A 15,623-nucleotide genomic window follows, 5' to 3' on the forward strand; every position below is an offset into this window, starting at 1 on the left:
TTAAAAGCCATGGACAAGGGGGAAGCAACCAGTATCGGCCAACGATAATCTATGAGCACCTTTAGCTTGGGGCGTAGGGTCATAGACAAAAAGAATGGGGTTTAATCAGTGTTCTCATCCAAGGCAAAACCAGACCAGAAGAATGGGAGCTACCAGGAGGCCGCATTAAGACCAATACTAGGGCCAGGCACGGTGACTACCGCCTGTAATCCCAGCACTTTGGGAGGCCGAGGCGGGTGGATCACTTGAGGTCAGGAGTTCGAGACCAGCCTGGCCAACATGGTGAAACCTCGTCTCTACTAAAAAAAAAAAAAAAAAAAAAAAAAAAAAAAAAAAAAAAAAAAAAAATTACAAGTGGCACACACTTGTACCCAGCCACTAGGGAGGCTGAGGCAGGAGAATTGCTTGAACCTGGGAGGCGGAGGTTGCAGTGAGCCAAGATCACATCACTGTGCTCCAGCCTGGGTGACAGAAGGAGACTCTGTCTCCAAAAAAATAAAAAATAAAAACCAATACTAGGAAGTGCTTTCTCACCATGAAAGCTCCCTGCACACAGAGTGAAGAGACAGATGGCAGAAGCAAGACCAGAGGCCTCCACCACTGAACAAGGTCAACCTGAATTTGTTTTTGTAGTTCTGGGAAGTCCTGAACTGAATGGGAGGTTCTACTGTGGCCCTCTAGTGTATGGTTCCAGGATTTGTAAACGCTCTAAGTAATGTTTTTTTTCAAGACAGGCTCAAGTGTGGGGGCCACTGGGAATCCTTCAGGTGCCCTTCAAATCAGACATTACATTTCAGCTCTCAGGGCTAGAATGCTTCCCCCTCTTATCTTGGGCAGGTCTTTGAAGAAGCCAGTTTAGCCTTGGTAATTTTGAATTTGGCCATAGCATACGGAGGAGAGCTAGGTAGCGATCAAAACGCTTAGACAAACGTATGGTAAAATGCAGCCCAGCCTGAACCTCCGCAAAACCCCCAAACCTGGAGCAGCAAGTGGGCAAAGGAGTGTGTGTTTGGGGCAGGGTACTGAGTTCCATGTGTAATCAAGAGACCTGGAAGGCCCAAGGAAGTCAGTGACACCCCCACAAGCCACATACCCTCCAATGGATTGTGGTGGTTATCTCTGGCTACCGAAGCCACCTTGCTTATTCCCATAGCCTTACAAACATTATGATGCTTCACACGAGTTGCGGGTGAAGTGAAGGAGTTGGAAAATCCCGGTCTAAGGCTCTGCAAAACTGCTCTCTGGTAAAAAAGTGACTATGGCAAGGCCTTGAATGTACTACGTATAGACTTAAGTCAGTATTTGTGCCTAACAGCAAAGCATGCCACGAGAGGCTCCTCAAAAGCCGGGTAATTGATGCCATTGTTTTCTTGACGTAGTTGAAGAGTCAAAGAAGAGAAGGTGATGCAGAAACTTCTTCCCAGTGAAGTGACAGATCCAAGCAAGGAACATCTGCCCGTGGGGGGAGCGGTAGGGGAGGGGGTGGATTCGGCGGCACTCGGGTAGTGGCAGGGACCACATATTGTCGGTGTTAACCACTGTTATCACTGGCCCAGGTCGAGTGAGGACGAGCCATTTCCCCACTAAGCACTTGGGGAGTGGCAGGAACCACATATTGTCAGTGTTAACCACTGTTATCACTGGCCCAGGTCGAGTGAGGACGAGCCATTTCCCCACTGCTGTCCCTTCTTCCTCACTGCACCCCCAGCCCTGCACCCTCAGCCCCAAATACACATTCTCACTCACTCAACATTTGTTGACACCTAGCGTGGGCCCTGTGGGATGGGATAAAAGTTCGGTATTGGGAGGAGCCCCGGTGACAGATTTTTGGTTTTGGTTTGGTTTTGGTGGTGGCGGTTGGGCAGGGACAGGTCAGTTCATAAAAAATGAGGCCCCCAGGTCTGGATCGAATTCTCCTGGGAGCCAGACCAAAGCGCCTTCCTGGACTGCAAAGTGTGGAAGCCGCCGCAGGCCGGGCGCGGGGAGGCGTCACGCGCCGGAACCTGCGCTTGCTGCCAAGCTCTAGGGCTGACGCGCAGGGGCAGGGCGCCTCGCGTCCTGGGCTGGCGGCTCTGCGCATGCTCCTCCTTCCGGCGTCGCAAGCCTCCAGAGGCTCCGGAAGCACTGGGTGCAGCCTGATGGCGCAGGAGGTAGACACCGCACAGGGCGCCGAGATGCGGCGGGGCGCGGGCGCGGCTCGGGGACGCGCTTCCTGGTGCTGGGCCCTGGCGCTGCTCTGGCTCGCGGCGGTTACGGGCTGGCCCCGGGCCTCGGGCATCCCCTCCCGGCGCCACTGGCCGGTGCCCTACAAGTGAGTGCGGCGGCGCGCGCACTGTCGGGGTCGGGGTCGGCGTTGCCGATGGGGTACTGGGTGCTGGGGCGGGGACTTCTGCGCACGGTGGTTTGTGTCGGGTCACGAGATGGTGCGGGGGCAGCGCCAGGTGACGCTCGGAGAGCACTTGAGAGCAAAGTTGAGGAATGAGGAGTCGCAGCCGCTCATTACGCGCAGCCCTCGGACCTTTCCTCCCCTCTGGCCACTTGCGGCAGACTCAGGACAGTCCTGAATCGTGGAAGAAGAAAAGGAGAATAATGTTATTTAATGGAGGAACTTCTGGGTACAAGTAGCTGATTTCTTGAGTAGTTTAAAAACACTGTCTATCGCATTTATTTATATCATGCACTGTCGTTAGTTATTACTGCGGAACATTTGGTACAATTTACTGGGCGACCAACTCGCTCTGTTTTGAACCTGATCGGAACCTGATCCGAAGTCCTTATTGGGACTTCCCAGTTTTGCCCTCAAAAGTCCCGCATCCCGGGAATCCCCGTCTCCTGCAGTCCTGGTTAGACCGGGAACATTGTCACCGTGTTTGTCCAGTCTTCAGCCTGGAGGTAGGACGCCGATCCTAAGTCGGGGACAGAGCCCGCACGCATGGGAGGTCGATTCCAGCCTTTGACAAAGAAGACACAGCCTCCGGCGGTCAGAGATAGCTAAACACAGAGAAAGAAAACATGGTGTCAACATCAGGCAGGAGAAAGACCAGCAGTTTTTGAAAACAGCTATTTTTCTTTAAACCAAAAGCGTCATTATTTTAATTCAATTTATAATGGACATAATTTTAACTTACTAGCATAAGTAATCAACAGCTAAAACTGCACACAACAAACCTAAAAAAAACAGCTATTTTGCATGGCAGTATGGGTGGGAAGGCAGGATTTCCTCTTTGTGAGGAGAGAGTTTTAGGTTCTGCCGGCTGCGGGTCAAATCTGGCTCCGTCATCACCAGGGATCTTGGGAAAGTTACTCAGAATCTCTGTGCCCACATGCCCTGAGTCAAAAAATAGGAATAGTGGTAGCACTTACCTCATAGGTTTGCTGGAAAGATTGAATCTAGTAAAATGCCAGCTGTTGTCAAACCTAGATAGTGTATTCTGCTCACTGAAAGGTTTACAACACTTTTTTGTTTTGTGTGATATACTACGTGGAAAGAGAAGTTTGTAGTTGAAGCTAGTTTTCTGGAAAATGTTAATAATAAAATGTTTGTAAGTACTCAAAATTACTCAATAGAACAAGAATTGTAAATCCAAACGATTTGATTTAACATTAGGGCAAGCTGTTGACTATGGCTTTTTAGTGGATTTTTTTTTAAGTCTCAGATATTAAGTACATGCCCCCATCTAATCCCCTCAATTGAATATAATATTTAAGTTTATTAAGTTCACACTTAAATTACCCTTGAACTAAAATAGATTTTGCTGTGGGACAGTGAAATCTCTATGTGATTATGCATTTGTTTAAACCAAGTAAGTGCTTATAAAACACTGTACCCAAGTGGCAGAAACTTTTGGGAGCGTTGTTAATAGTTTTGGTTAGCATAAAGATTTTAACTTCTTAAGTTAAAATAGAAATTTTTGTTGATTTGTTAAGATTTGTTAGATCCGGGTACAACCTTGGGGATCTAGGATTCTTAGATAGAAGCTGTTGTCGCCACCACTTCGTTCTTTCCCAGTGCCAGATTATAGGTGACCAGTGTGTCTGTTGAGCTGAATTCAACTGCAGTGCCCCTCGAGTCCTATTGCTGTGGCCTTCTCTGGTCTTTTCTTGCCTGCATTGTTGAGGTCACCTTCTAACTGATGTCTCATGTTTTATTTGGCCTCTCTCCCTACCCTCTTTTAATTCATGAAATAAGTTTTACTTTATAGCAAATTCAGTCTTATCAGATCTGCTACTTAACATCCTTTAAGCTTAGCGCTCCCCAATTGTAAGGCAGGGAATTCCATGCACATTCTCCTAGTGACAAAATGACAGCCCCTGCCAATCTCTTCTGTCTCCACTCCTGCGTCGAAGCCTGAAATCCAGTCTTCAGTACCTACTGGAGACCAAATGTGCCAGGCTTGTCTTATAATACTTAACATTTCCTCTGCCTTTCTGTCTTAACCTTCTAGCCAAGTACATTAAAAACCTAGGCCCAGCCTTCATCTCTTTCTTTGCCCTCCCCACCCCATTCATCCCATACCTGGTCAACAATGATTTGTCCTTCCTGTGTGCCCATAGGACTCATTCCTTTAGTCTAGCACATACCACACTCATTACTTGTTCAATGTCTTTCCAGCTCCCACCCACAGTTCCGTGAGAAAGGGAACAGTGTTTTAATTTTTGTTTCCCTCCTTACCATAGTTCCCTATATACCTGGTAGAGCCTCAATAAATATTGGTTGAATGAATGTTAATTCGTAAGTAAATATAATATATATTCTATTACTCATAATTATCTGAATAATCTTAATGTATGGATTGTTTGTAAAATTGAACACATTGGAAAAATGTTCATTTATTCTGTAAACGTTTGCAAATGTCTACTATGATCTGGAGCTATAAAAATTTTAAGACAAGATTCCTGTCTTCAAAATTTTCACAGTGGGATCAGGGAACAGGGAAGCCTGTATTTATCAGAATGCTTTTAGTTTATCATTTGCTATTAAAAACAGTATTGGAAGTTTGTTCACAAGATAACAAAATGTGTGTTTATATTTATTAACTATGCTCCGACCTTTGAATGGTTCCCTAAAAATGTTACTGGATTCTAAAAGATGTGAGAAGAATCAGATTCCTTTTACAATCTAAGTGGATGGTTTCTTTTTCTTTATTAGACGCTTTGACTTCCGTCCAAAACCTGATCCTTATTGTCAAGCTAAGTATACTTTCTGTCCAACTGGCTCACCTATCCCAGTTATGGAGGGTGATGATGACATTGAAGTTTTTCGATTACAAGCCCCAGTATGGGAATTTAAATATGGAGACCTCCTGGGACACTTGGTAAGGATGCATCTTGGTCTTATAACTGGTTAATTCAATGATTTGGTTATTAAATTGATTTTTAGGGAGTAATCACTAGTTAGATGGCTGACTTTAGATCATGTTGCTGTTTCTCTTAGTACATTTAAAATGAGTAGTCAAAAATAGTTACTATCAGATTTTGTAATCTTGACAACAAATGTAATCACCATTATCCATTGTAATATTATGAATGTGAAACCAGCTCCTGTACCTAGCTCCTGGAAGGTGAGAAGAGGCCCAGAAGGGGCAGGGCAGGCAGGAAACACCTCTTGATTTCCATACCCTATTGTAGTCACTTTTCCAGGTTAACCCATCACCATGTGAGGTCTGTAGAGCTCCTTCCAGAGACTGCCATGGGGGCTCCTCACACTTATTCTAAGCTCTAAGGAAATTACGAGCTTGTCCACATAACATGCATGCCTCCTATTTGAGATGAGCTGTAGTGGCCAAAGCCAGGGTGGATGAGGGCCTGGAGTTTGGCGCCACAGAGTGGATATGACAATAGCAGCATGGAAGAACAGCTGAACAGTTGTTCTACTTGATATGCATTTGTGATGTGCCACATGTTCTCCTATCAGGTTACCTGGACCCATGGTTATGTCACAGTTGCTTTTATACATGTACTGTCTTTACACAGAAAATTATGCATGATGCCATTGGATTCAGGAGTACATTAACTGGCAAGAACTACACAATGGAATGGTATGAACTTTTCCAACTTGGCAACTGTACATTTCCCCATCTCCGACCTGAAATGGAAGCCCCTTTCTGGTGTAATCAAGGTGCTGCCTGCTTTTTTGAGGGAATTGATGATGTTCACTGGAAGGAAAATGGGACATTAGTTCAAGTAGCAACTATATCAGGTAAGTTTTGAAAATATAGCAATATTTGATCATTGCATCAAAAACCAAATGAAAGAAATTGTTATACTTCCATTGAAACATTTCAGTAATGTTTTACTTAGAGGTCATTTGTAAAATGTACTTTTGGAACCATTAAACTTTGGGAATTTTTTTCATCTCTTATTTGTATTTTTTATTTATTTTATTTGAATAGGTTTGTGGGGAACTGGTTATGTTAGGCTACATGAATAAGTTCTTTAGTGGTGATTTCTGAGATTTTTGCGCACCCATCACCCAAGCAGTGTACACTGTACCCAATGTGTAGTCTTTTATCCCTCACCCCTCTCCCACCCTTTTCCCCGACTTCTCAAAGTTCATCATTCTTATGCCTTTGCATCCTCATAGCTTAGCTCCCACTTATAAGTGAGAATATACAATGTTTGGTTTTCCATTCCTGAAGAGTTACTTCACTTGGATGGAATTGGAGACCATTATTCCAAGTTGCTGCAAATGCCATTATTTCATTCCTTTTTATGGCTGAGTAGTATTCCTTGGTATATATACACCACATTTTCTTTATCCACTCATTGATTGATGGGCGTTTGGGCTGGTTCCATATTTTTGCAATTGAAAATTGTGCTGCTATAAACATGCATGGGCAAGTATCTTTTTCGTATAATGAGTTCTTTTCCTTTGGGTAGATACCCAGTAGTGGGATTGCTGGATCAAATGGTAGTTCTACTTTCAGTTCTTTAAGGAATCTCCACACTGTTTTCCATAGTGGTTGTACTAATTTACATTCCCACCAGCAGTGTAGAAGTGTTCCCTTTCCCCCACATCCCGCCAATATCTATTATTATTTTTTGATTATGGCCATTCTTGCAGGAGTGAGGTGGTATTACATTGTGGTTTTGATTTGCATTTCCCTGATCATTGCATTTCCCTGAGCATTTTCATGTTTCTTGGCCATTTGTGTATCTTCTTTTGAGAATTGTCTATTTGTGTCCTTAGCCACCCCCACCCTGCTTTTTTTTTTGAGGTGGAGTTTTATTCTTGTCGCTCAGGCTGGAGTGCAATGACACGATCTCGGCTTGCTGCAACCTCCACCTCCTGGGTTCAAGCAATTCTCCAGCCTCAGCCTCCCAAGTAGCTGGGATTACAGGCGCCCGCCACCATGCCAAGCTAATTTTTGTATTTTTAGTAGAGATGGGGTTTTGCCATGTTGGCCAGGCTGGTCTCAAACTCCTGACCTCAGGTCATCTGCCCACCTCGGCCTCCCAAAGTGTTGGGATTAAAGGTGTGAGCCACCACTCTCGGCCGTTAACCCAGTTTTTGATGGGATTGTTTTTTTCTTGCTGACTTGAGTTCCTTGTAGATTCTGGATATTAGTCCTTTGTCAGATGTATAGATTGCAAAGATTTTCTCCCACTCTGTGGGTTGTGTGTTTACTCTGCTGATTGTTCCTTTTGCTGTGCAGAAGCTTTTTAGTTTAATTAAGTCTCATCTATTTATCTTTGTTTTTGTTGCATTTGCTTTTGGTGGAACCACTAAACTCTGACCCAAACTATTACTCATGCAGAACTTCACCTGTAGGTGATGAGTAGCTTATCTCTGATCTTTGAATGTTTCCCTAAAAATGCTCTTTTCCTATCATAAAAATGAATAAAATGATAAAACATTTTGTACAATTAAATTGGACTTTCTAAACGAAATAGTAAGAGAAATCCATAAAGTGCCTGATTAAAGGATATGTTAACTATATCTGAAAAAAATTTTAGTGATGATATTTTTATGTTGAAAAATAATAGCTACTAGTATAGACTGGTTCTGGCACTGTTCTGAGTACTGTACATATATCACATCATCATCACAACTTCTGGAGGTAGTTACTATTATTTTGCCCATTTTACAGATGGAGAAACTGAGGCACAGAGCAGTTAAAGTTACACAGCTTAGTAAGTGGGACTCCAGCCCTGGCAGTTACGCCCCCATTGCCCATTTTCCTAACTACTTTGATACATTGCCTCCCAAAATGTATATGATCTTATATTTGAGACCCTCTTGAGCAGTTTAAATATTTTATCTTTGAGATTTTTTTCTTCTTTTGGATGTATTGGAAAGTTGCTGAAAGTTGGAATTGTGTTGCAAATGCTGCATTATTGGTTAGTAATGAAAACAGTTCAGCAACCCTTTCATCGGTAACTCCTTATGTGACTTGGGTCACATTTTATACCTTAACGGCCCATTGCCTTATGTGTAAAATAGAGACAATACTACCATAGCATTTGAGAAGGAGCTTGTCCATATGATTTATAGAGCATTACATTATAAGTTGCTGTTCCCCAGAACAGTAGAAACATCTGAAATGAAAGCACTGTTGTGGTAATAATTATTCAGTGAACCCCAGGACTTGAGGAAGTAATCATGCTTCCTATTTGTATAGCTGTTTACAAATGATTTGGAGGTGTGTTAACTCACGGTTCAATGGAGAGGATAAGATACTCATCCTCTACAATAAGGAATTGAGGCTCAGCCAGGTAGCATGACTTACCTGCCTCAAGGTCAAAGAGCTGGATGTAGCAGAATCAGGAATAAAACTGAGGTCTTTTAAATGTAACAAGGATCTTTTAGCTGAATGCACCGTGTTGTTTTCTAATCCCTCCTGCTACTTTCTAATCAATGTGCCTTAAACCATCCCAATAATATGAAAGTCCATCATTAGTGGTTCTTTCTTTCATTCCAGGCCAGTTCACACCATTCCCCATTTCCACTTACATCGTTATCTGAAAATCCTTTCTTCTGACATAAAGTCAATGATCATATGAACAACTGATCACTATTTTTTGTAAAATAGTTCAAAATATGCCAGTACTTAAATCTTTTAAGTCATCTATTTGCCTTGTGAATAATCCTGTGATTGACAAAATTGAAGCATTCTTGTCTCATAAGGATAGTGGTGGCATTTGAAAGTTGAAGAATGCTAAGAACAGTATCCCCAGTTCTAATATAACAGGCTTTATTCTGTTCTACAATTTTAATTCCATAAAATTGATAAAGGCAGTTACTCTATTCATTTGACAGTACATGAAGTATTTATTTTATGGACTCAAGTTGGAGTAACCAAAGAAAGGTTTGCACACAGTGACAGAATGCAGTGTTTGGGGCCCAGCTCTATTCGGCATTATAAATGCCCAAGATGAGAGTTGTAACCATGCAGAGTAGTGTTTTCTGAATATTTGGAGAGATTCTTCTGGTCTGGTACAAGCTGGTAGGAGAGAGGGTTAGCCATCCTGGAGTATGAACTTGGCCTAAAACATTTCCAGTTTAGTTGATTTGTTGGAAGAACTTACATGGCAGGTGGAGAGGTCATCAGCAGCATCCCAACAACTCCAAGTACAGGGAGCATCCCAACAACTCCAAGTACAGCATCCCAACAACTCCAAGTACCAAACATGCAAGGTGGATGGGGTATGGTGCTTGTCCTCATAATAGCAATAGCCAGCCTTCTAGAGCAGCGGCTCCTCAGGCAGCCATTCATACTTTATGCGTAGCATGCTTTGCAACAGAGAAGCTCACATTTCCCACACCTCCATTTTTCTTACAGTCTTTGCCCGTTCTGCTTTTCCTCTTTCACAATTCTTTTTGTGCTTTCCTTTTCTCTTTTGCCTCTGAATCCAAGATTTGGTGAGTTGGGTAGAGAAAGAGAGCTTCTGCATTTGTATAATTTCACTTTGACTATAGTTTAAATGATTACAGAATTAGTATGTAAGACGACTTCTTCTTATACACCTATTATATCTAATGTTTATAATTCAGAAATATCTTATGCCTTGAAGAATGGAATAAAATTGGCTGAGCTTGGATTCCTGTTGTGAAATGCAGGTGTGGAAATTCAAAACCATTGTTTACTAACATGCATCCACAGTCGTTAATCAAGTTAGAACATTTTACTTAAAATTAATATGATTAGGCCAGGCGTGGTAACTGACACCTATAATCCCAGTGCTTTAGAAGGCTGAAGCAGGAGGATCGCTTGAGGCTGGGAGTCACCTATAATCCCAGTGCTTTAGAAGGCTGAAGCAGGAGGATCGCTTGAGGCTGGGAGTTTGAGACCAGCCTGGCCAATACAGCAAGACCCTATGTTGCCCAGGCTGGTCGCAAATAAAAAAAAAAATTAAAAAATTAGTTGGGTTTGGTGGCCAGCGCCTGTAGTCCCAGCTACTCAGGAGGCTGAGGTGGGAGGATCACTTAAGCCCAGGAGATCAAGGCTGCAGTGAGCTGTGATGGTACCACCGCATTCTAGCCTCGGCAACAGAGGGAGACCTGTCTTAAAAAAAAAAAAAAAAAAAATTAACATGATTAGCTTTGTTCACTAGGTGACTTTGTTTTGTTTTTTTAAACTAGGAAACATGTTCAACCAAATGGCAAAGTGGGTGAAACAGGACAATGAAACAGGAATTTATTACGAGACATGGAATGTAAAAGCCAGCCCAGAAAAGGGGGCAGAGACATGGTTTGATTCCTATGATTGTTCCAAATTTGTGTTAAGGACCTTTAACAAGTTGGCTGAATTTGGAGCAGAGTTCAAGAACATAGAAACCAACTATACAAGAATATTTCTTTACAGTGGAGAACCTACTTATCTGGGAAATGAAACATCTGTTTTTGGGCCAACAGGAAACAAGACTCTTGGTTTAGCCATAAAAAGATTTTATTACCCCTTCAAACCACATTTGTCAACTAAAGAATTTCTGTTGAGTCTCTTGCAAATTTTTGATGCAGTGATTGTGCACAGACAGTTCTATTTGTTTTATAATTTTGAATATTGGTTTTTACCTATGAAATTCCCTTTTATTAAAATAACATATGAAGAAATCCCTTTACCTAACAGAAACAAAACACCCTCTGGTTTATAAAACACCTTAATTCTACTGCTCTTTTTTCTTCAATCACCAGCATCTGTTTTTCAGGGGGTGATTTTACTTTTGTGAATTCCTTAGCCTTTCTTCCTTGGTGCAGAACGTTAAAATGCACATCAGCAGAATTGCTGCATATTAACATCTCAGGACTTTTCTCTTGTAAAGAAGCTGAAATTCGTACTATATTGGCCAAAGTGAGCGAGTTAGGTGATCTTGGTTTCAATTTCCGAGCCTTTGTTAATATGGAGAATTATGGTTCATATCAGTTATGTAGGACCTTTGGACCCAAGGTCCTACAGATAGATATGGTGTGCCGAGATTTTAAAAATACTTTCAAAAATAAAAAATACCTTCAGTGACATTTTCATGGTAGGAGCTCTTTCTGGTATGGCAGTTAACACTTTCACTTAAGTGCTTTAGTTTAGACTGACTTTACAACTTTTATAACTTTTGGAACCAAGTTTAGTATAGTCTGATTACATTCGATTCACCTAACTTTAGACATTCGTTTAGACACCAAAACTGGAGTGATTGTGCTTCTAGATGTGGCAAATCCAGTGTTACATATTTCTGGCTGAAATTTTGGAACTAGCTAGTAACTGGCTTGTGTTCTTTAAGCAACCTAACATCACTAAATCTTAGGATTTAGGATTGCTGTAAAGATATAAGTTGTGTATGTTTGGCAGGTCACACTGAATGGCAGTGATAATGATTAATAAAAGAACAAATGTCATCCTTGATCTTGCCTAATGTAGTTTACGTGCCAAACTTTCCCGGGTTTTGTAGTCACCTAGACTTTAAGCTGATAGCGTAGTGCTTCAGCGGTTCTTCCAACCGGGGTATGCAGGTACATGGCTGCAGACACGTTTGGGTAAATAAGCACCTTCTGACTTCTTCGCTGTTTCCTGTAGTTCTCCCTCTTGCCACAAAGCTTTCAGCGCAGTGGAAGAGGTTGCATTTCTCCGAGAGAGGACAGGTTTCTGTTAAGATCACCAAGTAGCTGTGCTTTAATTAGAGCCAGACAAGGTTTAAGGTCCTTTAAGGATTTGATGACCAACTGAATACGTTTCTATTCAAGGAGAAAACACCAGTCAGTAAGAAGATGGAGTAGATATCAGATAAAACAATTCACATTTAATATGTAAATGTACCAATTATGTGATTCAGTTTCAACTAACATTCAAGTACTTCCTGAGAGGTTAGTACATTATTATTGAGCTCTCATAGAAAGCTTAATCATAGATATAATTAACCTGATCCACATGAGTAAATTGGACCTTAGAAAGGCTAAGTGATCTTTCTCTGGCTATCTAGCTAGTAGTAATGAAGTCAGCTCTTGAACCCAGGTTCTGCTGACTGAATTGGATGCACTATAGTACAGGCTGTTTAGCACCAAAGTGTGGTCCTCAGACCAGTGCCTGCCACAGATGTTACTGTCTGTGAGGAAATAAGTACAGATACTGACAGGAAGCTTTTATAAACTTTTAAAGCAATTTGTTGGAGTGTTTTTGTTTCTGTTGGGTCTAATTAAAAAAATTGGAGCTTGTATTTTATGTCTTTGGTCTTATTTTGTCTAGGAATTCATCTGTTTTTTTTTTTTTAACTGTAGTCCCACAAATCTGAAAATAACCCATTCACCAGATATCTTCCTCAAATACAGAGGGAGAACTTTCTTTCAAGCCTCCCAGTTAGCCTGTCTACCCCTGATAATTATGCCTAAACATTCCAAATTAATACTGCCTCTTTAACCTGCTTGTCTTCACAATGTTACAAGAAAACTTGGATCTGTGCATTATCACCATCTAGTGGCTAAACTCAGGCAACACCAACTTCTACCTAACTCTTAGGAAGCTCCTCTGGAAAAACTACAGGATTTTGGATTTCCAGAACTGCGTTGAAGAGACAAAGATTCTTGTACCAAGTTTTGGTCAACTGCAAATCAAAGAACTTGGTTATGCAGGAAAAACAAATGAGGACATCTGTACCTGGAACTTTTAAACAAGATTCTAATAGTTTTTTTTTTTTTTTTTTTTGAGACGGAGTCTTGCTCTGTGCCCCAGGCTGGAGTGCAGTGGCGCGATCTCGGCTCACTGCAAGCTCCGCCTCCCGGGTTCACGCCATTCTCCTGCCTCAGCCTCCCGAGTAGCTGGGACTACAGGCGCCCGCCAACACACCCGGCTAATTTTTTGTATTTTTAGTAGAGACGGGGTTTCACTGTGTTAGCCAGGATGGTCTCGATCTCCTGACCTCGTGATCCGCCCGCCTCGGCCTCCCAAAGTGCTGGGATTACAGGCTTGAGCCACCGCGCCCGGCCAAGATTCTAATAGTTATGTGAAAGAAGCATTCAAGATTTTTGGGTAGGTGCAGTGGCTTACGCCTGTAATCCCATCACTTTGGGAAACTGAGGTGGGAGGATCACTGAAGGTCGGGAGTTCAAGACCAGCCTGGCCAATGTGGTGAAACCCCGTTTCTCCTAAAATTACAAAAAAAAAAAAAAAAAGCTGGGTGTGGTGGCCCGTGCCTGTAATCCCAGCTACACGTGAGGCTAAGGCAGGAGAATCACCTGAACCCAGGAGGCGGAGGTTGCAGTGAGCTGAGATGGCGCCACTGCATTCCAGCCTGGGTGACAGAGTGAGACTCCATCTCAAAAAAAAAAGCAAGATTTTTCATTGTTCCTAAGAATCTTAATTAAATGAAGACAGAAAGCACCATAGATTCAGGTAACTACAGCACAGACAGCATTAACATTTACAGAAGTATTTCTTAAGAATTAAACCTGTCAACTCTACTTACAAGATGTAGAGCTTTCAGGTGAAGATGATTCAAGAACATGCTTTCAAAATAGTAGTTGAGAAACCAAAACATAGCCACACAGAAATCTGCCAATTAAGTTTTGCTGCCCTTTGAGCAATGACTTAATGTGATTTACTTTAATTATAACAAGTATAACTTAAATGCAGTTTCTATTTTGCTATTATAGATGTAGGCTGGGTGCAGTGGCTCATGCCTGTAATCCTAACACTTTGGGAGGCCAAGGTGGACGGATCACTTGAGGTCAGGAGTTCGAGACCAGCCTGGCCAACATGGTGAAACCCCATCTCTACTGAAAATACAAAAATTAGCTGGTCGTGGTGGCGCATGCCTGTAGTCCCAGCTACTTGGGTGGCTGAGGCAGGAGAATCACTTGAATCCAGGAGGTGGAGGTTGCAACGAGCCAAGATCGCACCACTGCACTCCAGCCTGGCAAGAGTGAGAATCCGTCTCAAAAAAATGTTGTAGATGTATAAAATTTATACATTTTTAGTCTGACTAGGGCTTTAGAGTGAATATATCCTCTCATTAATCTGGCACAAAATTAGGTAAGTATACCCACAAAGTGTCATCGAATATATTATTGCAGGTAGAGGAAAACAGACAGTGAAAAAATCTACTAAACTTTATTTGGAACCCTCAATATTGGTGGCTCCTTAAAAAATCCCAGAAAAAAATCAAGTCTTAGGAAGTCTTATCCAGCTTTATGGTCTGCTGTGGTGGCACTTAATGAATTACCTGGGATTATAGTTCCTGTAAGATGTTTTATTTTTTAAATAAATTGTTGGCAGGCTATACAAAGAGTGATGTTCCACAACTACACACGTGCTTTTTCCCTGTTCACAAAGGCAAACAGGCTGGCCAAAGTGTTTCCAGCATCTTCGTCATATTTACCCTTTATTATCCAAGTAGTTTCCTGCTCTTCAAACCTTCCTTTCAAAATTTTCTCTCCCACTTAAAACAAGTTAGGATTATTTATCCTTTTATTGGACTGATTATTCTAAGGATAGGCTCTTACTTCACTTTTGGAGTAAAAGGCTTTGTGCCCTTTTTAAAGTTGGGTGCCAGCAAGCAGCTGGAATTTCCCTGACTGCCTGGTAAAATGAAAACCAGCCCCACCAACTGGGGTTGGAGTCTGTGCAAAGATCATTATCATCTATGTGTGGGGTAGAAATTAACTATAGTGTGTTAAAGGACCTAGTGTAAAAAAAAAATTTTTTAAAGGACCTAGTGGAGGCTTGAACCTTCTTCACATAAACTTCTTCTTTTCAGCCTAAACTTTTCCATAAACACAAAAAAGTTCTTCAAGTGCACTAAATTGACTTAATCTTCAATCATACCTATTTTTTCTGATATGGTTAAAACAGCCCAAATTACCAAGATAAGTTGAAAGCCAGTAAGACAATGAAAATAATTTCAATAGTTGAAAATACTCTTATATAAAGACATTTATCTCTAAAAAGAAAGACTGGTTGGGTTCAAGGACCCTTAAAGACTGATTCTATGTCTAAATAATGTGTTTTATAAGTCCTCATTCTGAATGCAGAAAGAACCTATTCTGTATAAAAATTTAAAAATTTATATTTCATTGTAGGTTTTAAATTTCCTATTTCTTTAGGCATCAGAGCTTATTTCAAGAATAGGTTCCATGAGCCTAACCTTGTATCTTCAAAAAAGCAAGTCTATCATAAACATTGTTTAATATTAAATATTAC

General features: G+C 41.6%; 1 protein-coding gene across 1 annotated transcript; it reads left to right on the forward strand.

Moving 5' to 3' along the window:
* The first annotated feature begins 486 nt into the window (after nt 1-486).
* CLN5 (CLN5 intracellular trafficking protein) lies at nt 487-12,645 on the forward strand. Its single transcript, XM_003257349.3, has 4 exons — nt 487-2,311; nt 5,150-5,315; nt 5,974-6,199; nt 10,583-12,645. Exons 1-4 carry the CDS (start codon nt 1,887-1,889, stop codon nt 11,092-11,094), a joined length of 1,329 nt encoding a protein of 442 aa, XP_003257397.1. The 5' UTR covers nt 487-1,886; the 3' UTR covers nt 11,095-12,645.
* Nucleotides 12,646-15,623: the final 2,978 nt, after the last annotated feature.

The sequence above is a fragment of the Nomascus leucogenys genome, chromosome 5 (genome assembly GCF_006542625.1).
Source record: "Nomascus leucogenys isolate Asia chromosome 5, Asia_NLE_v1, whole genome shotgun sequence".
Taxonomy (NCBI): Eukaryota; Metazoa; Chordata; class Mammalia; order Primates; family Hylobatidae; genus Nomascus; species Nomascus leucogenys.